The sequence below is a fragment of the Rhinolophus hipposideros genome (assembly GCF_964194185.1).
Source record: "Rhinolophus hipposideros genome assembly, chromosome: 11".
NCBI lineage: Eukaryota > Metazoa > Chordata > Mammalia > Chiroptera > Rhinolophidae > Rhinolophus > Rhinolophus hipposideros.
Window position 1 is genome coordinate 32,143,299 of NC_138057.1, and position 25,093 is coordinate 32,168,391.

Sequence of the window (25,093 nt, forward strand, 5' to 3'; positions counted from 1 at the left end):
GTAATTTGTTAATAAAGACCAAGTCATACTATATATTAGGTTGGTGCAAAAGTAAATGCAGTTTAAAAGGTTAAAAGTAATTGTAAAAACCACAGTTACTTTTGCACAAACCTACTATAATTTGTACGTCCACGGTTACTCTTTCATTAATATCCCTCCTAAAACTTAGAAGTACTCAGAATGTGGATGTCTTTTTGGTGTAGCATGAGATGACACCCAGTGGTAAGCTTTATGATTAAGGAATGTCTTGTCCAAATGGTGTGTGTGCATTTAAAATTGGACAGATGTTGGTAGATTTCACCCCATAAGCAATTGGACTGATTTGTACTCTAACTAGCCGTGAGCATGCCAGTTTCTCCCCCACCTCACCAACAGAGTGTATCAGTAAATACTGTAATGTTTGCTAGTCTGGTTAGGTGAAAATCATTTGTCTTTTTAAGAATGCACTGACCCATTTTGATTTTCCTTATTCCTCAGCCCCTCTGTCCTCCCGGCCGTGTTCCTCCCCTTCTCTTTCTGTCCATCCTCTGGTGTTTCTGGTTGAGATTTTAGATTGCTTAAAGCCTTTTATTAGAAAGCATCCGCACAAAAGAGGATTTAGAAGGACCCACATTTGAGACATTTGTGGGAAACTGAATTCAAAGAGGATGAGAAAGGCAAGGAATCACTCTCAAGAATTCATCAATAGCAAGGTATTAATTCAACACATGGTTGACCTGAAATTCCTAGGTTTTTTTGGAGTGGGATTTTAGGAGGTGAGGCCTCAAAGATTGAAGAATTGAGAAGGCCTTCTAGTCAACTTGTCCTATTGGGACCAATGAATATATCTATGACCCCAAATGGCCTAACATTCAAATGAAAGGTGTTTGGCAACACCAAGTCCAGCACATCTGCTGCAGTTGCAGTCTAGAAAAGTTGTAGGTGTGCGAGCCAGCCTCCCTGCAGGGTTAGGAAGTGAGCTAAAGATGCCTTGGCCTCCTGTAAGCTTCCTTAAGACCCATAGTCCGTCTTCAGATTATCTACAAATGATTTACAATTCCTCACGGTACCATAGAAAGCCAAGCCCGTAATAAGCATTTGTTCCTTGTCAATTTAGGACGTGCTAAAAACAAAATGACTTTGGATTCAGGGCCAAAACCCTGAGTTTCTTTATGCGTCTTTTGGCCACTCGGGTGTCCCAACTTTGGCTGGAAAGCCCCTGCCAATCCTGCGTAGGGAACACTGAATTGGTCCTCCTGTGTCCTCCACATGCCTTTGTCCTCCCTTCCTGCACACTTTGCAAGAGCTGTTCACGTTCATTGAGAACGTTAAGGTCAAGGTGATTGACTCTTTTCAGTATTTTTCCAACAGGAACATTCATTCGTTGTTTTAATATCTTTTTAGGCAGCATAGCATAGTGAGTGATTAAGAGCATGGACTCTGGAGCCAGAAGGCCTGGATTTAAACCATGACTCTGCCACTTAACATGTTACTTACATACTCTGTGCCTCAGTTTTCTCATCTGTAAATGGGGGTAATAAAATATACGTACATACATACACACATACATACATACATACACATGTAGGTGCATGTGTATAGCTTAACAAAACGCTCAATTTATATTAAGTGATCTCTATGCTTATAATTAATACACTTTTTAAAGTTTCAAACACTAAAGGTAAGTGGAAAAATGCTTACTGTGTACAACTCTTGCAAACATTTTACGTACATTAACTTTGCTCACAATAATTCCCTGTGTGTTATTATCTTTTTTTTTTTTTAATAAATGGAATCTAAGGCACCAGAGAGGTGGCAAGGAACTTACCTAAGTTACAATACAAAATGGCCAAGCTGGCATTAGAAGTTGGACTCTAGAGCCTGCAGTTGTAACCACTGTGCTGTGCATGAAGCGTCTCTTCACAGAACGTAGAATCTAATGACTCTAGCATGCTGGCAGCCGTACTAATGGGAGCCCCAGCAATGGCAGTAATAGGAATAATGCCAGCCAAGTTCTAAGTGGGCATGTGTGTGCCTGGGGCCATGCCCACCACTTTACATGCCTTATGAGGGAGGTACTGTTAGAATCCCTACAGATGAAGAAACTGAGAAACATAGCTGCCATGCTCGCTACCATGTGGCCAAGCCGTAATTTGAGCCTGAAACTTGTTTGAGTCCAGTGTCCTTAGCTTTCATACCATCCTGAGTGCCTCTGGTTGGGATTGCATGCCGGGACCAGGTGGCCTGGGTGTGTCAGGCAGGACAGCAATATGGGTTCATCAGACTGGGAAGCTGTCCTTAGCCCTCTCTCATCTGATTCGGCCTGGAAAGACATTTTCCTTTTTTTTTTTAAGTCCCAAGAACATTAAAATACCAATTCTCCAGTGACACACCACAGGGACTACAAACAAGTCTTTTGTTTTCAAGGGTGAGTCAGTTTCTGATCCTCAATATGAATGAATTCAAGGGGTTTTCTTAAGCTCGAATCAAATACTGATTAAGCCACGACTACCATTTTGGATCTGTTGGGGGTTACAGGCAAGAAGCGAGCACTAAGAAGCCTAGTGTTTTCTAGAAGATGATGAAGGTATTGGTCTTTGTAGAAGATGTGAGGCAGTGCAAGAACATCTGTATGCCTAATATGGATTTCTGGGACAAGCCCTTTGATGTACATGGGACAGAAATCGGAAACACACCTCTGATGCCCCTAAGAGCCCAGACAGACAGCTCCCCCTGACACAGGGCAGAGGAAGGGAACAAAGAGCAAAGTTCTTGGATGTAATACCCTATGCCAAGAACGTGGTACAGAGAGAGAGGTACCACTTTGAATAATAGGTTGTGCTCCTCTTTTTGATCACACAAAATATGGGTTTTTCCCTCTTCACTATGCCATTAGTAGTGAAGACAACTGAAACTTGAATGGTTTATGTTTTGGATATTTTAGATTTTGGCAATATTCTTCCTTAGTAATTTCTCAATAATTTTGAAATAGCACTCTATTTTCCTTTCCCCTTTGTTCATATGTTGCTTGAATTTTTTAAAGCATGTATGTAAAAAAAAAGTTTTGTATTATCTTTAATACATATAGAAATAAAGATGTATATTCATACAAACATATACACATAGAACATATATTTGTTTTTTCTTAAAATTTTTGGGAAGGGAAAAAAATTGCCGACTCTTCAAGAGTAAACTTCTCAGGTATTTTCATTTTTCTATTTTGAGATAAATTAATTAAACTGAGCTATTTCATAGGTGATACTTGTCCCCTTTAGATAATGGAGTGATGCCCTCATAGAACCTGAGCTTAAACTGCCACACTGCAACTGTGGCAGACTTTTAGGTTCTTAAGAGACATGGAAAAGTAGCCGAGATCCAAATATTTGGGACTAGTCCATAACAAAAAGTAAAGCAAACATTTACATTTTGATTAAAGGAAGTTCTGGGGGAGAGTGTTTCCACCAGCTTTGTTTTAACATGAACACATGGATATAGATATTTCTGTCAAAATTAAGTAATTGGTAACTCCATCTGAAGGGCTGTCTATTCCATTTTCTTTCTGAGGCATGAAGACAGGCCTTTTGGGGTGAGGCCCTTTGGACCGGCCAGCTGCCGTGTAGGATTTAGCTGTGAAGTACTTGGGCTTTTTGAAAAGGAGTATTAGTATACCCACTTTGGCCATGGTTTTAAAACATGGGACTTTATAAATATTATCATTTTGTCATTTTTTTAGCATCATTATAAAAGGTACTGCAATTTACAAGGAAAAGGACACTAGATTCTAACATCCTTGAGGAGAGGCACAACGTATTCTCTCCTTTCTCCCTGGCATCAGAAACACACTCGGTGTATAGTTGTTGCTCAGGAAATATTTATTGAAGTGAATTCCGTATAAAATGGTGAGTAGCCAGTTTTAAGAAGAAAGAAGATAATTGTCTGTGAAATTTAACTTATACTATCCTTTCAAATTTGGCTTCAGAGGCAGACACCTTCTCAGCTCACTTTAGGACACACTTAGGATGGAAACAATAATGGAGGATTGTAGTTCTGTTGATTTTCATTCATCTCTCGTTTCAGTGGGTACTAATTAAGGGACAATATTTTTTTTCTTACCTTCCTCTCCCCTTTAATTAATTCATTGATTCACCAAATAATAATGTATTAAGCTTATGTTTTATACCAAGGATTGGGTTAGTCTATGCGACTACAAAGGTAAATAAAATCTAATACTCCCAAAAGGAGACAGGTCAATACATTAAATTAATTGTTGCAAGTGCCCTGATAAAAAGGATTCATCTACATGGTACTAACCTCTCTTCTTCTGTTTTCTTTATTCTTTTCTCTCTTTGAAAAGTAGAATTCTTGTAGGTTGTGTGGACGTAGAGGACAAATTCACATCTATTATGTCAGCTGTGTTCCACCGTAGCAAATGCACTGAGAGTTTATTAGTGAATAAGATGAGGAGTATATCTGCAAGCGATCTTAAGTTTATTGGGATGATTAGATTGTTGTGGCTAACCATAATATTAAATCGACAATAGAAAACGGGATAGCAGGGATTGGTAAATCTCTGAATGTGTTCAGAGGCCAGAAAGAACAATTCTGGGTGTGGAGGGGGAGGGAAAAAGGGAAGGAGGAAGGAAAAAATAGTTCCATATATGCATATTTACATATTAAGTGCTCAATGCATATTTTTCTCACACCAATCCTCTATTTTTGTACTTTTTTTTCGTGAATCTCCTCTATTTTTTTCTAACTTCTAATGTGGTTGTCAATATAAATGTATTTTTACCTCTATGAGAGCAGAGTCCACATCCTGTACTTTTTCTTCTTGATAGCAGGGAGTTTTCAAACTGTTTTCCAGGCACTAGAGGATTTAGTTTGGGTATGTTCACCAGAGGAGTTAGACATTAGATCTATTTGGAAATTGCTGATCGTTTTTCCTATTTTTGTCTGTAAGGATACCATTTCAGAATCCATTTTCCTTTTTCTCTTTCATCTCAAAACTTTTTTTCATCTTCACTCAGTAGTTGTTCTGTACAGTTTTGGCTATGCATATATGGAAGGCTGTCACTTGAAAGGAAAATACATGTTTTGCCAACAAAAGTGCGAAAGGAATAATATATGTTTATCCATGACCTAAATAAGAGATGAAAAAAATAATTCATATGTTTTTACAGCTATTCTACTTCTGCACTCAATGTGACCATAGGAAACCTAACACTTATTGCTCTTACTTATTAGCAATATTTTAGGTTTTCTCTCCCTTGCTTCCACTTAACATGGGTTATTGGCTGAAAACAAGTACAATTATTGCATTTTTGTTCATTTGAAACGTTGCCATATTTTCAGGGTCAGTCCAACTCAATTAAACGATTACAAATCGAGTGCCAAGAATATACAGAGCACTATACTAGAAGCTTCCAGAGGCCATGGGGGTGGGGAGTAGGGAGTCCCTGCCTTCTAGGAGCTCACAATCCAGCATGGAGGAAGACGCTTACATAAATCATTCCTTTATCAAATAGACTGAAAAATACTACAGCGGAAGAACAACATGGTTCTGTGGGAATTGAGAGGAAAAAAAAGAATAATCTATACAGCGGTATCCAAGCTTATGAATTTCGTTGGTAGTGACATTGTTCCATGGTGCCTCAAATCCCCACTCTACACAGTGCCAGGCACACACTGTAGAGACTGCTCAGACTATGTTGAAAGATAGTATACATATGTGGTAAAACTAAAGAAGTACAAAAGGATATGTGGTGGAAAATAAGTCTATTTCTTAATATATTCTGTCATCTTTTCTCGCTAGAGACATACAGTTTTCACAATTTCCTGTGTCTGATTGCTAAAGATTTGTTTCTGGAAGATCCTTTCTAAAATTTCATCGAATTCAACCCAGTAAACAGTGTGCCCATGTCGTAGGTGCTGTTAGGTACCGGGAACACCAAGACTAGGATTCTGATCTACGAGCGTTCACAGTATGATACACAGGGTATAACTTGGAATGTAACATGTTCAGTGACATAATAGAGATGCTGGGTAAGTGTTCTGATGACTCAGAGGAGGAAATGAATGACTCACTGCCCTAGGGTGGGGCTGGGGCGGTTTCATAGAGGTCATGATGCTGCAGCTGGGACTTGGGGATGAAAATTCACAAGACTGAGGTAGAGGCAAGTAAATCCTAGGCCAAAAGAACATATGTTCCAAGAGGTAGAAGACTGAAAATATATGTTGAGTGAGTTTAGACTTTAGGGTATGTGCATTGGTAGATGTGTCTGGAGGTTGAGGCCAGATTGTCGGGACATTGAATTTCTAACCCTGTGAAGTTTGGACGTCACATGTGTAAGGGTGCAGGGAAGTGGTTGAAGGAGTTTAAGTATGGTAGGGATATGAAGCACATCTGTCTTTAGAAGGATACTTGTTGTGATCCTCTTAAGGATGGAATGGACAGGAGAGAAAGCTTAAGTGTGGGGATGAGTTAGGAATATATCTCTGGCTATCACCTGGACAGGATGAAATGAGAAGGTGGCAGTGGAAATGACGAGATCTGAGAGAGATTACAGAATAAGAAATGATAGGCAGTGATGCCAGGAATGCATCAGGCGAGCTCCTATCCCAGGATCTGTGTACCTGCTAAGGGGCATCCATGGATGACTTCGGCACCATCTTTGTCTGACATCCGAGTGAGAAACAGAGCATTCTCAGGCTGCAGAGTAAGAAATGAGAAGAAAAGGGAACCCTGAGAAAACATCAACATTTAAACAGCAGGTGAATAAACAAGTATCAGTGATGGAAGCAAAATGTTTGATTATAAACGCAGAATGAGAAATGGTCTAGAATAGCACAGCGGTGGCTTTTTGATCAAGGAGAAAGTGTTCCTTAGTGTCTAACCACTGCTACTGAGAAGTCAAGTAGAGTGAAGATTGAGAGCTTTGGCAATTAGAAAATCAGCGTTGACTTCTGTGGGAGAATGTGCCTTATTTGGCAAGGAAAGAAAAGTGGAAGGCCTTGCAGGAGAGGAGATGAACTGACTGACTCCACTGGCTGTGAAAGGTGGGCATCGTGAAAGGAAGCAGGGCTGGGTGTACCCTCTCCTTCTCGTGTCATCTACTTGATGAATTTTGCCCAGGGTGCTTGGTAAATGTGAGGGCAAACAACGGAGCTGGAGGAGAGAAAGTTGGTTGTATAGCGTGTGAAGGATGTGGATCAAAGCAGGGAGAGTGTGAAGGTTCAGCTGAGGCACCGCGAGGCATCCATTCCTGGCATTGAGCCTGGGACCTGTCTGTCCACTGCCTTCACCAGCAAGCTGTTGTGTTGTTTCTGTTGAGTATCTAATTCTATGCATAAACCCAAATGAGATCATTTTCTCTGTGCGTTTTAAATTTCACCCCCAAATTTCACATCGTTTTGCTTATAAAATTTGTTCGTCACTTTTCATCACAGATGGTACCAGTGCTGTCAGCCTCTTTCTGACCTGCATCCGTGTGAATGCAAAAAGTTTCTTTGCAAAGAGCACGGTGCCAAATATTATAGAAGGTTCGTGTGCGTAGATCGAGATGTACAGATTAATGACCACAGTCCTGACGTGGTGTTCTGGAAACAGCATCTGTCTACACAAGGGGGAAGCCAGGGAGTGTGTGAGGTCAGCGGAGCCCGGAGCTTGAAGCGCAGCTTTAGTGTACGGCATGCTTCTGTTGTTTATAACTTTCTGTAATGTGTGATAACAAAGCGCAGTGTGTGGTAACAAAGAACACTCTGTTACCACGAGCTATTTTAACCACCAGCCTTCGGCTGCTCAGCCTTTTTTCCCCCTTCTTCCTCACAGCTCTGTTTCTGGCTCCCTGTCTCCGTCACCCACTTCCACCTCCTCCCCAGCTGCTCCTCCTGTCTCCTTGTGTGAAGCCCTTCCCTGTGCTTGTTTCTCCTCCATCACGGAGAACATGCTGGAGGCTTTTGGCTTGCCAGCATTAGCAGTTTGCCATTAGTTTTCCCTCTCCATGCACATCCATGGAGGTTCTTCTTCACATGTAGAGAACCCCAAAATAAAGGATATTTCAGGGTCCTTCTCAGTGTAAGAAAAGTTGGAGGTGTGTCTATGTGAGAGAGAGAGAGAGAGAGAGAGAAGGGGGGTAGGGGTGAGGAGGGTATCAAATCGCTCCACGGTCTAACCTGTGAAGGAGGATAAATCAGAAGTCTTGAGAGTTTCATAGTTGTTTTCTCTTTTCCCAGAGGACTCCTTGTTGTCTTTTTAATGCTACTGAGCCAAAAAACACAGAATAAGCTTTATTAAACTGGCCCTCGAAAAGTCACTGTATTTTATTCTTAAAAACCTGGCCTCAGACTCTGAGTGGTAACTGAGCTCCAAGTGACTCTATCTGACCCTGTGGAGAGAGGTGGGAAATCAGATGTGACCATGGTATAAGTGACAGTGAACCCAGAACGGTCACACAGAGGCAGTTTGTTTCTCTAGAGACAATTTCTGCATGCATTGCCTTTTATTCTGGCATGAAGTAGCAAGTGCTATCAGAAATTATTGATGTAAGCAAATGGTACGTAAGGCAAGGGTATATGGTAAGCTTTACTGATCATCTTGCGTAAATTTCAAAGTAGAGATTGATTTTTATAGCTTTCCCTGCACTTTGTTTGGCTTGGTATGCAGAATCACATGAAATATTTTTATCAAACCCGTTCACTCGTAAACCTCATTGTCCACATCTTCAGTGGTGTAAATCATACCGAGAGAATATAAAAATAATCCAAAGGTTTCAATTTAAAAATCCCCGAGGATTGGTCGTGTGACCTTTGGTAAGTCAGTAAATGTCTGCATCTCTGTTACTTTACCTGTAGACTAGGGGAATTGAACAACATTAATTCTAATGTCTTGTCCACTTCAAACATTCATAATGGGACAAATTCAGGGCTGGAAATGATTTCAGTTCCATTTGTCTGGTAGCAGCAACCTAGAGGGCTGTGATAAGGATTATAGACTGTCAGGCTCAGTTGGAAAGAGTGGAGCATTGATTAGTAATGTCTGCCTTGACTGCAATAATGGGGAGTGGTGGCATCTGTTTGTGTTTTTGTCATTCCTGCTCTAACCCTATTAAGAGGGACCACAGGGATATTGTGTTTTCATTCTGCACATGTGTGAGCGTGTGCGCGCACACATGAACCAAATCATCAGTGAAACCACAGGCATAGGTTCTGTTTCTATTCCAAATGATTTAGCTTCAATTAATCAAATTTCTGTTCCCTGATTCATATATCTTAAAACCAAGGGGAACACAGGAAAGGATGTGTGGATTACTCATTTCAAACACATCACCACCTCAAACTCAGTCCTTCTAAAAACTTGGTCACTTGCAGAGGATGAAGTACTAAATTATAGCCAGTTACCCACCTATTATAGTATATCATTGAGCCCTAAAACTTGACTGTTTCATGATCACTGGCCTAGGTACAAAAAGGTTTAGAGAAATTTGTATGGGCAATGATATAAATTTCATCTTAAATCTGTTTTCAAAGTGAAAGCTAATATTTTTTTATAATTACTCTAGGATGTTTGACAAAATTACATTTTCAAAATATCCAAGTGAAGAGTGGAGAGCTACCAAACAGTGTTTTTAGAATGCTGGATGGGGATGGGTGATGTTAATCAGATTTCAAGGTTCATGTTGACCCACTGCCTCTCGGGACACTGATCAAAGTTTCGTGAATCCTTCTGATGAAGAGTTATTCATCAGAGTTCTCAGCACATAATTATGGACTGTCAGAAGATTTCGGTTTTTTGTAATAAATGAGTAGCATGCCTGCGGCTTGCTGAGGTGTTAGCTTAATAACCTTCGAAGATAGGTTGTTTTTCTTTTCTCTCAAGACCTGAGCAAAATGTCTTATATCTTTCCCACCCCATCTCAAATGAAGTTGAAAGTTTAGGAGTTAGATTTCTTTAAAAGTTTATTTCCAAGAAGAAGAAACACAGCTTCTCATTTTCTTCTCTTTTCCTTTGTTCTATCTTTTGAATTGGAAGCATGACAGATTTTGTTTTAAATGCCTGAATCTTGGTAAGAACGTAAGTTTTTCCTCCTACCACTCATGGTTATATACAGTAAAATGTTAGTAAATCGGTGCTGATAAGCATTGCCACATTTAAATTGCTGCCTGTATGATACTCTTACTCAGGGATGCAATTATTTCCCTTGGTTTTGACAAGATGTCAGCTGTGATATGCACAGAGCACAAACATATCCTAAAACACAATAGTGTATTAGAAATCTTTCCAGAGGAAAACTCAACTATGTATCTGGGGCTCCCATTCTGACTCCAGCCTCTGTCTTTGGATATTTGTTTAGATTATCAGCTGATTATGCACATGAAGTACATAATTTAAGAAGCATGAATCAATTTATTTAGTGATCATAATTAATGGGTTTCTGGGAATATTTTTGCCTATATCTTTAAGTTTGAGAGTATAAAGAAATGGAGAGCAATTTATCATTAATCATTTATTGGTAATGGTAGTGGAGATGCTTGTTTATAATAGCTTCTCGAGGGAAACAGACGTGGCTAACTTCCTATAGAATTGTATTGCACACCTACTGTGTGCAGGTCACTGTTGAGAACAGAGATGCATCAGATACAGAGCTGCCAGGGAGGATCATAGTGTAGGTGGCAAAGTAATATTAGTCAGATTAGGCTAGTTGCTACCACAGACCCCCAAATCTCAAGAGTTTATTTTCTATCCAATCAAAGTTTATTTCCAACTAGTGGGGGGCTTTCCACATGTTCATCCAGGGGCCCATGCTCAATCCACTTTTGAGTCCATTATCCTGGAGGTCTATAGTGTGCTCTCTGTTTAACCAGATGAGGAGCAAAGGAAAAGAGGATTACACATCGTAGGTCTGAAAATGGGTAAGTCTCTTCTGTTCACATCCCACTGGCTGAACTCAGGTACATGGCCAAGCGTAGGTGCCAGGGAAGCTGGGAAATGTAGTCTGATGTACTAAACAGCTGGCAGCCTCTGCCATCAGAGGTAAGTATGTGTAACATAAGGAGACAGGGTTGAATGTGGTTGAGAACAGGATGGGGAAGGCTGGGAGAGAGAAACTAGATGCTTACAAATATTTTGAAAAGAAATCAAGTGGGTCATTTTTGTACCAGTTTTGTCTGGTACAAAACATAACATGGTAATCCTCAGTGACATGTTGGAATTTGAGTGTTTGGCCTACATTGAATATGAAGCTCATTGTGTAACCCAAGAACAGCTAAGGGATCCATGATGGCCAGTGATTCCTGGAGCGGACTCTACCATTTTGACCGAGAGCCAGTCAGGCAAGCCTGGAAAAATGCCTCGTAGAGTAGAAACCCTGGCTATGGAAATCTGGTATCCCTGTGGAGCTGTGAGCGTAAAAGGACTGTGGATGGCAAACAGAGCCATTCTTCAAATGCTGTTTTCTTAAGAAGTGATAGGGTTCTGAAGGTTGTACGATGTAGCATAAAGAAGATCCAGTAGAAGGCCTGTTTTGAGGTACTGCTACCACTGCTACCACTTGTGCTATTTGCCCCCTCACTTTATCTTTCTCAGCATCGGTATCTTTAATGCCCTACACTTCTCCCATTGACAACTGTCTGGGATTTCAGGTTCCAGCCAACTCTGAGATATGTCCTATTCATAGCCAGGATTAGAGTAAAAAAAAATCTGGGGGAGGGGGGAACATGCCAAAAAGCTTATTAATCAATATAAATAATATTTTACTGTAAGATTTGAAGTAGTCGGTGTTAACACACACACAAAAATCTTAATGGTCAAAATATTAAAATTTAACATAGAAAAGAATTAATAATACTAATTTTTCCTTTTGCCTCAGCTCCAGTATGGCTCAGCCTAGCATTGTTTGTTATCTTGTCTTTATTTAAATTAAAATTTTGATATTTTGTTCCTAGTGGATTTTTCGGTGTTGTTGATTACTGAAAACTTTGCGTTAAAGTCTTATTTATCTTGATTACTTCGTTTTTAGAGCCCCCTTAACTAGTGTATTGAATCGAATGCCTGTCAGTTTACCCTAATCTGAGCCCTGATTTACTTGCCTCTGCGTCCCCTGTGCCTAGCACAACACCTGAGATATGGCAGATGCTCAGGAAATGCTTGTGAATGCAGGGATGGTGGGAAAATAAAGGGGTAAACTAACAGGTGACATGTTTGGAATTGGAAAAAAGGGTGGTTTTGGAATCATGGTGCACAGCTTCCTGCTAAATTGTGAGGCCAGGTTTCATAGTGGCCTAGTACTCTTGCTTAGGTCTTCCAAGCAAGCAGATGCCTGCGCAGACATTTAAAACATAGCATTTTCTAAACAGATCCTTGTTTGTAATCTTCTTAAAGTATTGTGCCTATTTTCCATCTGTTAGGAGGCGAGTACTCATAGTGTCCTCTCTCTGTGTCAAATACCTACCTATTTCTTTATTTTTCTTCTCTTTTTTGAAGGGTAATGTTTATGTTTATCATTGAATGTCTCTTGTATGTTGGGTACTTTCAATGATCACAGTAACCTTTTGAGGTAATGTTTTTTTATTCATCTTTCAGAGGTGGAAGTGGAGACTGACCCTGCAGATTTGGAGAGGTAAAGCTAGGATTACCATCCAGGTTTTTCTGCCTCTGTAGCCTGCAGCCTCCAGCACTGCAGACGTGCTTAGGGATAAAGGCATTTCTTTGAACTGTGTCCCAAAAGCAGAGGCACAGGGTGAGGACTTTCAAACTGTCCTACCCTCTGCTGATTGGGGGAGCTTACCTGGAGAACCAGCGAGAAAATCCAATCAGTGGAACAAATTGTTTTAGGTTTGCAGAAACTGCAGGAGTGTAGGAAGGGAAGCTACCTTTCGGAGCAAGTGGAGGGCAGGCACCTTGGCAGTCTTTTTCCTAGTCTGGCTTTTAGCAGGATTTTAAGCAAGTCAAACTCTCTGGGCTTCAGTCTTCAGTGAAGAGGGAAATAATTCCAGTACCTATCATTTACCACCTTTGTTGACAGTTGTTGAAAAGGTATAAAGAACAAAGTATTTGTAAGTTAGGAATATCGTCTATGCACAATTTAAGTATTTGGAATTTGATCCAACAGCAATGTGACCCTCTTTCAGGGGATCAAAGAAGGTAAAGATACAAACCGAAAATAAACTATAGTGGCACATGGTACAGGGAAACGATTTTTAATATGAACTATCTTGTTTGCATTAAACGGCTTCACATTTGAAGAGTTTAAGCATTACCAAGACTTTGTTCAATTTAACAATATCCTAAAGAAGGGAGCCTACATTTGCAGCAAATGGCCTGGAATTTTTATTTTTTTTTAAATAAAGGAAGCTTAATCATTTTGGTGGGGGGGGAGGGGTGGGAATGGGGGTATTTAAAAGCGTAGATTACTCTTATTTAGGACTTTCAATGCCTTCTTTAAGCTCTAAAGTAACTAAACACATTCTTTTTTTTATTTCATTAAAATTTATTGGGGTGACAATTGTTAGTAAAGTTACATTGGTTTCAGGTGTACAATTTCTTAGTAGCTTCAGTGAAAGTACAGCCAAGAGCTTTCATGCCAAGTTTTAAGCTTGAGCAGATTTTTTTTTTAGGTCATGTTGGAAACCCCCAAAAGAAGGGGGATCATAGTGAAAAATGCTGACCTGTCCTTGACAGTAAGAATGGTAGCACCACAATTATAATGGTTTCTTCACCACATTACCCCAGCCTAGCTAGAAAGGATCTCTTGGTTTCCTTTTGTGGTCAAAAGATGGGGCTTCTGATGGAACAGCTTGGTGTGTATGTCAGGCAAGAATCTTCAGTTCTGCTTGGGCTGTTATTGGAGCCATAAAGATCTCCAAAGAGCCCTGGGGCCATACAGTTGGAGAAGCATAAGATTTGGAAGGGAACTCAAATGGTCTAGATCTGTGGTTTTCAGACTGGGCTCTACTGAACCCAAGAGTTCCACAGAAGGATGGGGGAGGCGAGGTGGGAGCAGGGCTATGTAGAAGCTGTTGGTGGAGTGGGGCCCCTCAAGTAGGGACAGCATGCTCCATACCTCTATTTTAACTCTGCTTTTATATGCTTTATATACTGAGTTCGGTGGGAGATTATATTTGCAAAAAGGATTGCATTGATAAGAATAGTTTCCAAACCTTGATCTGGCATAATTTTCTCTCAGTCCAGGAATTTCCTTTACAACAAACTAGATGAGGTAATTCCTTCTCAGTGTACCATGCTGCAGTCATAGGGAACTATATTAGTAGTCAGGGCCCACTGAAGAGATGAGAATCACACCAGTCATTTTAACAGAGAGAATTCAATATAAAAAATTGTTATTCTTAATTCAACATAATTCTTAATAATCCCAAACTAGGTATTGGAGGAATGAAAAGGTAAAAAGGGGGATGAAGTACCTACAGAAAACATTGGACTCCCTATGAGATGGGAACAAAGGGGAGAGGGTGGAATTATTAAAACTTACAAGCCTGGAGCTGGGAACAAAATATCCAAGGAGAAAAGTCTGTGCTGATGAGGACGGATCTGGGACTGCTGGAAAAGCCACAGACTGGAATCCATTGCTGTTGCCAAGATGAAGGACTGTTCTGGGGTGATGCTGACGAGAACAGAAGAACGTGGAAGGAGCCAGCTCTTTTTCCCTCCTACGGTTTCCGTTGATAACTCCCTATTGGTAGAGGCTAACAGGGAACAACCCCGGAACTGCCTGGCAGGGAGAGATGTTGTTGCAGGTTCCCCCCAGCATCACAAAGCACAGCACAGAAGCGTGGTTTCAAAGCTGAGGTGGAATCGCTTAATAACCAACATAGGAACTCACCCTTTCCCAAGGTATACTGGTATATTGTTGAATCAGCTTTAAATAAGAAACAAAGCAGCAGAAAGGGAAACAAAAACTCATTGCCTTTTGGAGGGAATTTATCTTTCCTTCCTAAATTTTCTTTTCTCCAAGCCAAATACACCCAGTCCATTTAGCTTGCTTCAAGGACATGTTACATAGACATTTGGTTGTCACTTTTGGGACACCTTCCAGTTTGTCAGTGTCCCTTAAATATGGTTCTCAATTTGTCAGTACCTATTGAAAGCCTTAAGAATGTGCATACTTTTTTGTGTGTGTTAGAATTCTACTCCTTATGAATTTGTCGTGTTCTGCACTGAAATTTAGCTATAAGGGTATTAATTTTAAAGTGGTAGATAATTTTTTAAAAAGCTGGGAAAAACCTAGAATAGGTTTTCAAAAATAGTGGATTGGTTATACTGTGGAGTACTCAGCAGGTATTATGAAGAACTAAATTTAACAGTATGAAAAGAAAGTCACATATTTTTAGGTAAAAAAGACAGGTTATGAAATGGTATATACAGCAGCATTACATTTTTGTATTACATACGTACACCCATATTTAAAGTAAAAAGATTTGGAAGATATGTACTTAAGTGTCCAACATATGATTGCTGATTTTGAGGTAGGGATATAATGGACAGTTTTAATTTTCTTCTTTCAATTTATTTGTGTTTTAAACACAGTTTCAATTAACATATATTTCTGTTTGTAATGAGGCAAAATTTAATTTGGTGCTCAGAATGGAGCATAACACTATAGATATATTTTGACAAATGCATAGTATCATGGAATTATAATTTCCCTTAATCTGAAAAGCATAGTTATATAAGATTGAATTCTTTTTGTTTCCAATTACATCACTTTGTTGCTCCATGGTAAGCTTATAGTTGTTTAAAATTGAGTACATTTTTTCACATGTGATCATAATTCTCATGGGATAGTACATGGACTTATTAATCAAGCTTTTCCCACTCTCTACAGATTTAAAATGTATTTTTAATCAACTTTATTGGGTTTTAATTTACATTCAGTAGAATATACTCATTTCAAGTATAAAGTGTCATGAAATTTGACCAATGCATACTGTGACTGTGAAACTACTACTTCAGTCAATATGTAAACTATTTCCATCACCCTACGCACAGTACTCTTATGTCACTTTCCAGCCAATCCCTCTGCCAGCTCTGAGCTGAGGCGACCACTTCTTTGTTTTCTGTTACTAGAGAATTAATTTGCCTTTCTTAGAACTTTACGTAAATAGAATCATCCACTACGTACAGTTTGTTCCTAGCTTTTTTGTGTGTGCAATATAATCTTCTTGAGATTAATTTGTTGTTGCACATTTAAGTAGTTCATTTCTTTCTATTGCTGAGTAGTATTCCATTTGTATGACTCTATCACAATTTGTCTATCCACACACTTGTTGATGGGCATTTTGGTTATTTCCAGTTGGGGCTGCTATGGCTAAAGCTTTTGTGAACATCCTAAAATCTATTTTTAAAACATATATTTCTAGGACTGTATTTTAATTCCTATTAAATATCTTTTATTTCGTTTATTTCCATCATGTCAGATCACCTCAGCTTTTTAAAAGCTCTATTCTGTTGTCTAATGTATTTGTCATCCTTTTCATTGTGTGCCAACTACTTATTTGATGAATATACCTTTTATATCTTCATTGTGAAATCACTTCGGTGGAAAGATTATTGGAACAGTCAGGAAACTATTAGGTTGGTACAAAAGGAATTGAAATTTAAAAGGTTAAAAAAAAAAATTGCAAAAACCGCAAGTACTTTTGCACCAACCTAATATGTACTGCCCCCCCTAAGTGACTTGGAGCAAGTCTCTTCAACAAGAAGTTTCTATCTCCAGTAAATCAGGAAGATTGCAGTAGATGATCTTCAGATTGGCTTCAGCTCTAGAATTCGGTGGTTCTTTGAAAATACCTACTGACAATATGAAGGCATAATCTCATTTACCAAGATCATGGTTGCTTTGTAAGTAACACACAGATGACGGAGACCAAGTGACTGAAATGTAACTAGGTCCTGCGTTGATGATTTAAACTAATGCCATCTAAGAAGAGGTCTTGGTACTAGGGTTTGGCCCCAAACGTGACTCTTCCTGGTGACGGTGTTTTCAAGTCACTGGATTAGGGGAAATCATCTCTTATGATGTGATAAGGGATCAAGTTATAAAATACAGAGCCATAAGAAAATAAATCACTTGGGTAGAACCTCCATATGTGACAAAGGAGGTAATAATGAGTGTAGAGATTCACAACTGAAGAGAGATGGAGAACAAGGATAGAAATGTGCTTGAATCGCTCTAGGTTGTGGGGTTTGGCAACATCAGCCGTCTAGAAAGCGTTATCAGGAGGAGCAGATGAGTGAATAGAGGTATATGAGCCACAAAAGGCTTCAACAAATGTTCAGAAAGGAGAACTAAATTCCTGGAACTTCTGTGACAAAGCCCAGGGAAAGAGGATGCCAAGTCATGGCTTAGGTGGGGCACTGTTTCAACCTGAAACCAAAGCGTGGTTTGGGGACCCAGATTCAAATGGCCCTGTTCCTCTCGAAAGTTGTGGTTTAGGACATTGACCATCCCCGTGCTTGGTCTAGCTCGGCAGTAAATGAGCAAGGAGACTCTTTAAGCTCTTGGATTGGGGAGGAAGGAGAAATCGGCTAGCTGGAAGGGAAGCTGAGACATGGAAATGCTGCCAGAGAGTTTGGGGAAATAATTGGAACATACTCTTGTGTAAATTTAAGTGAATAAAACTTGAAACCTACACCTTGGCTCTCAGTTTGTATAATGGAATTTTGCCAGGTGGTTTGCCAGTAGCTATTTTGTGTTCTGTGTGTTAAGCAGGGGTTTGTGTACGTATACACATCAGATATACACAGATCAATCACTGGGTACTTCCTGTATGTCAGGTGCTGTTCTATGTACTTTGCATGTTTTAGTTTACTTAAACTTCCCAATAATTCTGTAAGGTAGATGCTCACTATTATTCCCTTATCCGAGCTTAAGAAAGTGAGGCAGAGAGAAGTTACATCATTGGTAGAGTGGGCGTTTGAACCCAGGCAGTCTGACTCCAGGATTTATATTCAACCATTATGTTATGTTGGCCTGTACCCGGTCAGGGATGGGGAGTGTGCTGTGTTACCCAGTAGGGGCCATCCTGAGTTTCTGCTTTTTCTGTTTTGTGAGTATTTCCCAGTCAGCTTTGCTCATTTTGTCACATCTTGAGAACCTATTACCTCTTTAAAAGCCTGGGAATGGAGATGGATGCAGGCTTCTTTTCTAAGTGAGTCCCATGGGCATGGCATGGCAGCCCATGCATGCTTTAAGATGACCTGGGTATTGATTAAAAATTCCAGGAGCCACCCAAGGTCTTTTGAATCTAAAACTTGAGAGGTGAGACCGGCAGGTGTAAGAAATCCCCAGGTGATTCGGGTGTAAGCTGAGGTTTGAGAATGATTGCTTTAAGCGTCCTGCACTTAGATGAATGTTACCCGTCAATGCTCTTATGCGAGCCCAACTGTAGTGATCATTCTTGTAAATCATTACAGACAAACGCTGTCTACACTGTACTATAGGAGTCTGGTGGTGGGTGTTAGGGGAACAGGTGTGCAGCACAAACATAGTGGTTGCAGTTATAAAGCTGGTTTTCAATTTGAGATTGGCAGCCATTTAAAAAGGAGAGATACTTAAGGGGCCAATGTTTTTAAAAAAAAACACAAAAGAAAAACACAAGCAATAAACCCAAGCGCAAAAGTATCATAAATACATGCATCATGCTTTATGGCTAAAGCATATGCTTTTATTTAAGAGTTATTTTACTACTAATTTGGGCTTTCAGTTCTATTTAAGGCTACATGTGAACTCTAAAGTGATGAGTGTGGCTTTGCTAGGCTGCTCATGTATATCACAAGGTTCTCTTTTTGAATTTATTCTGCTTTTATAGAAGAAAGAAACTAAACAATCACAACAGCAGCACAATAATATAACAACAAAAAAACGCAGTCCTGTTTAGAAAGCCGTTCTCGCTCATGTGCAGAAATCTCTGTAATAAGCAGGATGTCATAAAAAAAAAGTTCATGCTTGGCTAGACTTTTCAGTAAATTGTAAAGAGGAAAAATGTCATGTTTTATTTACAGTGAATGCACTTCATACATAAGAATTACATCTTGATAGCTCAATAATGGCTATTTAAAATATCCCTGGAAGTTTTATAGAAAACTTCCCTCCCCCTGCCACATTAACCCATGATTGCCCAAATGTTATTGATCGATTGAAGACACTCTGACTCCATTGTCATGGAAGCGTGGGCCCCCTAGGACACTGTACCACTCACCATGTTGGCACATAGTATGCTGCTTCTTATGCACTTGTCAATTAAGGGCTTCATAGCTTGGCCCTTTTTACAATAGTCCAAACCTTACAATGGTTGTGAAGAGCACATAGGGCCCATCTTTGAGAGATTTGAGTTGTCTGTGAGCCAACATTCAGAAAATGGTCAAGCCTAAATATTGTCAAGGTGAACGCTAAGAGAGAAGATGAGTAGCTGGAAAGCAATCCATGAAGGAAAGAACCACTGAGAGAGGCTCAGAACTGGAAATACAGATGAGGGGACTATTTCATTGATGAGAGAAGGCATCCCAGCACAGCTGTGCCAGGGCTTCTCTAGCATCTGTGACAATAGGATGATCTAGCAGATGGGTATGTATTGAGCTCTATCCTTTATGTCGCATAAAGCTGTTGGCTTAATTGTCTGGTCGAAGGGATGTCACCAAAGCAAGTATATGCTACTCATTGATTTTCCCCTTCAGTGTGTTTCTTAATGTTGCATTGTTTATTTCCTGCTTTGTGGTGGATGAATTCTTGTGGCTTTTATGAAACTCTCAGGGTAACTTTTTAAACAAGATACATTAAGAAAGTACTTTAAAATGATAAAACCACCTTAGTAATTTTTCTCCCAAAGAATAAAATTGCCAAATTAGGCATTGTGGGTTCCAAGGAGTATGGGTAAGGGAAAACTGAATTTTATCCTTTTCCCTCTGGTTCTAGCAGTTTTAGAAGCAGACATAAAGTAGTAAGATCTCCTAAAAGGTAACAATAGTAGCAGCTGTCACTTAAGCTTTTGCATAGTAATCTGTTCTTTAACACTTTGCAGATACCCATGTACTCCTTTTAAAAGACAAAATATGAGATCTAGGATATAAAAGCAAATATCGGTGGAGACTTCAAGGTCATGAATGAATTAGGAATAACTCATTTCAAACTTGGATTCCAACCCCAGCATACTCGTACTCCATCGGCAAAGCTAGTAATAAGTTTGGCCTAGAGACAGTTAACTGATACTGCTTTCAATTTCCGCAGGATCATTTTTGGATTGTTTAAGGGGTTCCTCTGTACTTTGAAAAAAAAAAAGAAAGAAAAAGAAAACCTGCTGTAAGATTTTGATTAAGGACATCTACTGGTGATTTCATTTCCTTATTCACATAGGCCCAGTGGTTACGTAACAGAAATCTGCTGTGAATAATTCTTATCACATTGTACCTTTGAAATTTATCCTTAGCATTTGAAGCCCATGCCTCCCAATTATGCATTGTCTCCTTATTTAAATTCAAGAAATGCGCTGTGACAGTTACTAATTCCTGAGTGGGAGCTTTTGGTGTATTAGCGTGCTTTGAAATTGAAAGGCCTTACCGATCTCTTTGCATAAGATTGGTCAAAGCATCAGAAGTCAGTTTTAAAGGAAGAAAAAAGACCCTCGTGGTGAAAGGAAAAAATGACAAAGATCCCAGTGTTTCCTGTGAGTGTACACGTGCATATCTTCTGAGTGATAAAGTTCACATATATAAAGCGGGGCGGGGGGTGGGTGAGGATGGGCAGGTGGGAAGGGTTAATCTTGCCCGTGTGATGAAGCTCCTTTCTGTCTTAGTAGGGCTTTTCTGGCTGGCCCATAAAAGAACTGTAAAAAGCATCCTAATAAATGGAGACGCACTGGCACAAGATTAATTAATTGATTACTTAATTTTTTAATCATTTGACTTCTGATTACTTGCTTTAGAGTATAAGAATTTGAATATTTAGGGCAGAGTAATAATTTTACCCATACTTTTTCAGTTGCGCGTGTGAGAGAAGTAGATAGAGTTAACACACACACACACACACACAGAGTTACCACCACCTACCACCTCCTTTGGGATCTTTTTATTTTATTTTATTTTATTTTATTTTATTTTATTTTATTTTATTTTATTTTATTTTTACATCCCTCACACCGTGAACCCCCCTCCCCCCATCCACCACCACCCCGACCTCACACCGAGCCATCACATTATACACATAAAATTATAGTTGGCATTCATTAATGTCCAGCCTCTGGTGTACAATACCATGACCAGGCATCCACAGCATCCCTGAGGTGGTCTCCCAAACAGGACACATGTCCATCGGACACCCAACAAAATCCCCAAACACTATTGAATAAGTTCCCCAGAGTAACTCTCAAAAAACCCTGAGGCCATCCTGTGGTCACCAGCCGCCCCCCAATCCCTTCATCCTTCCCCCCCATCCCCAACCCCCTCCCCCCCGCCCATCTAACAACTCTCGGTTTTTTGTGTCCCCAAAACTGTTTCTGATTAGTTCATACACATATTCTTTTCTTTAGATTCCGCATATAGAAAAAAGAAATCTTATCATTTGCAACAACATGGATGGATCTAGAGAACATTATGTTAAGTGAAATAAGTCAGAAAGAGAAAGACAAGTACCATATGATCTCACTTATATTTGGGATCTTTTTTGATCCCAGAGCGTTTAGAGAGACAGTAGTTGTATCTGGGGACAGAGTCTTAGAGACCTTATTTAACAAACAAAATTTCCCAGGAAATAGTTCTTATTTGTCAGTTTTCTCATTATTCTTCCTGGGTGCAAATTAAGTCACTTATTCCCAAGAAGGAGGAATTCGGCACAGGGTAGATTTATAAAGAACCTTCTTATAAGGAAGGGTTTTGCTAACTGAAGAATCTGAAGCACCTTTTTATAAAGCTGTCTCAACTATAAAATCTCTCCTTCAGCAGAGATAGGACAGAATCAAGATCCACTGTATAAATTATATATATGGTAGTTCCCCTTTATCCATGGGGGATACGTTCCAAGACCCCCAGTGGATACCTGAAATTAGACAGCACCAAACCCTGTATATACTGTTTTTTCTGATATATACATACTTATGATAAAGTTTATTTTGTAAATTAGGCACAGTACGAGATTAACAAAAGTAATAATAAAATAGAACTATTATAACAATATACTGTAATAAAAGCTATATGAATGTGGTCTCTCTCTATCTCAAAATGTCTTATTGTACTATAAGTATAGCAGGCATCATTGGACAAAAGGATGATTCATGTATGTCCCAGGTGGGATGGAGCGAGATGGTGTAAGATTTCATCACAATACTCAGAAAAGCATGCAATGTAAAATTTATGAATTGTTCATTTCTGGAATTTTCTATTGGTTATTTTCAGACCATAGTTGACTATGGGTAACTGAAAATACCGAAGTGAAACTGGATAAGGGGATGGGGACTGTAATATTATACAATACAACACAGTATGTATTGTTTGTATGTGTGTGTGTGCATATATATAATACAACATTTTGAGTCAAAAACAGAATCGTTCGAGTATCTTGGTTACAGGTAAATACAAGCTGGACCAAGTGGATTATGGATGAAATAGCTACCTAAGTGCCTTGGTGCCACATTCCCAGGTCTCTGTCTGGATCTGACACTAAAGTCACAGGAGCTGGATCACGTCCAGAGCTCCTCTTCCTGTCACCCACAGGCTACCCCTCCCACATGGAAATTTGCAGAGTTACACTTCAAGCTAGAGAAGGCAGAGTGTCTTTGGGGTTGGTTTTCTTTTAAAATCCACTGTGGTATTTTAGAACAATTCCCAAATCTTTCATAAAAGAGCCTTGGCAAAATAGCAAAATGCTGTAAAAGGCTCTTGACTAAATTTAATGGCTTAATTTCCCTGTAAGCATACACTGTAGACCAAAAAGCACCCCTCCACACATACTTCCAAGTCAAGATCCTTTCTGACTCAATCTGGAGACAGGCATGTAGTTGAAAAATAACATTCTGATATTCCGGGGGAAATATAGCCTAGTATTTAACAGATAGGTTAAAAAGAAGCTTTAAGTTTTTCAGATCATAAGTATAGCGTGGACTGTTACAGACTCAGAGACAGGACCTTTAATATGCCTGTAGGCCCTTGTACACTTAAATCTATTAATGATTTTTATATGTAAATATTTTACCTCTAATCTTGCTCTCTCTTGGGGATAGCAACGGGAAAGTTTATGAGCCTGGGGTTTGGAATGGCTAAGGAACTGATCCAAAATCTTAGCTACCAGCTGGGCAGCCTCTCCGATGGTTTTAGGCCCAGAGGCTTAGCTTAAGGAGACCCAGAGGAGCAACCTGCAAGTCTCAAAATCTGAAAGACTTAAGGTGGCCAATTAATTCCCCAATCATAAAGTTTTAGAGCTGGCTGGTATCGCAGAAATCTACTCTGCTCAGCAAGTTCCTCCATATTCAACAGGGCTGTTTTATTGAGCCTTCTGCAAAGCCCTCATGGCTTTATAAAACTATGAGTTTTATTATATTTCTGCTAATCCCAACATTTATTGGAACTAACTCTATTATCTGGACATGAACAAGCCACTTACTTTTTCTCAGCCTTACTTCTCCATGAGTGAGACATGGGGGTTCGATTGTAGATGATTTCTTATTCCCTTATTTTTCTGATGTTCTTTACTTAATGCTCAGACCTAGGTTTATTGGTCAAGTCTGCATTGAGAAGTTGATATACACGCATGCACACAGAGCGAAAAATCCCTAAAAACCTATCGTCAAGAAGGAAAAAACTCTCTTGATAGCACTCTCTTTCATGCTTCTACCGTATTACTAGTCTGTCTCCTTCTGGGCTCTAATGGAGGTAGTTGTAGGAACATGTAGCCTGACTTGCGTTGCATTTATGTCTCCTCTGGAATTCTTGCCCTTTGAGTGCCAGGATTTTCTCTAATAGTATATGTTTCTGAATATACAGACTACACTTGGTCATTGTAAAGAAATTGGAAAGTACAGAGAAATATAAAGGAGTCAGTAAATTTACTCAAAAGCTTAATAAGTTTTTGGATATCATGTTAGTCTTTTTTTCTGTGTGTGTGTGTGTGTGTGTAATGTTTCTTTGTCCCTTTTCCCCTTTTGTGATTTGGAAGTTATAAACCCTGTTTTTAGGTTAAGATTAGTTTTATAATTATATAGTGAACTTTTTATCCAGTTATCAAAATCATGAATGAAATAACTTAGTTAGTTCTCCACTTGTGCAAGAGAAGAAATACTGCATCTTTCAACAATATTGCATCTTTGCACCCTCCCAGCACCGAAACTTTAGAATTATATTATAATGATGATTTAAAATTGTAGTTACTATCTTTCACATTTTTAATTCAAAAATAATTTTAAGAATTTGCCTTAACTTTTATAATAAGTGACATTTAATTTTTTAAATTGTTTTTTATTGGGGATTATTGGGGAGCAGTGTGTTTTTCCAGGATTCATCAGCTCCAAGTGAAGTTGTTTTCAATCTAGTTGTGGAGGGAGCAGCTCACTGGCCCATGTGGGAATCGAACCAGCAACCTGGGTGTTATGAGCACTGCGCTCTAACCAACAGCCAACCAGCCGCCCGTGCCATTTAATTTTAATTAGAACATTTATTAGTTTCTGAACTCATGCTTAGTACCAGCCCTTTCAGGTTAATACTTCTCCATTTTGAGTTTTGAATTTTGCGTCTCTTCTCTACTAGTTGGAGATTTTTTGATAACTCTTTTCAGAAAAGATATATATGCTTTCTGACTTAATATACTCTGAGGCCTTTTTTTCTGTTATCTTTACCCAAGAATGATGACTATACTGGACATTGAACACTTGTATTGTAATCTTTTTCTTTCAAAGATTAGTGGTGGGGGTTTTATTTCTAATTATTAATATTGTGGAGGAGAAATCTGGAATCAGTCTTTGTTTTTTTGCAGGTAACCTTTTTTTGCCTTGCTTTGATGTCTATGTTTTTTTGTTTTTTTCTTGAAATGAGACATTATCAATTTGTTTTCGCTCCTCAAATCCAGTCTGCTGTTTCTGTGTCTTAATTGTGGTTTTAAATTTGGCAAATCTGTTTTTCATC

At 39.2% G+C, this 25,093-nt stretch overlaps 2 protein-coding genes across 5 annotated transcripts in view; one reads left to right on the forward strand and one right to left on the reverse strand.

Moving 5' to 3' along the window:
• The window catches only part of LOC308504776 (uncharacterized protein), a 31,065-nt gene extending 16,503 nt beyond the window's left edge, over positions 1 to 14,562 (reverse strand). Inside the window, exons 1-3 of the mRNA XM_081066033.1 lie at positions 14,463 to 14,562; positions 8,152 to 8,239; positions 6,613 to 6,688 (exon numbers count right to left, since the gene is read on the reverse strand). Coding sequence (XP_080922159.1) covers positions 6,613 to 6,688; positions 8,152 to 8,239; positions 14,463 to 14,557 — 259 coding nt within the window. The 5' untranslated portion in view covers positions 14,558 to 14,562. The remainder of the gene's footprint in view (positions 1 to 6,612; positions 6,689 to 8,151; positions 8,240 to 14,462) is intronic.
• GLIS3 (GLIS family zinc finger 3) overlaps positions 1 to 25,093 on the forward strand; it is a 422,399-nt gene that overhangs the window by 171,050 nt on the left and 226,256 nt on the right. The window lies entirely within an intron of this gene.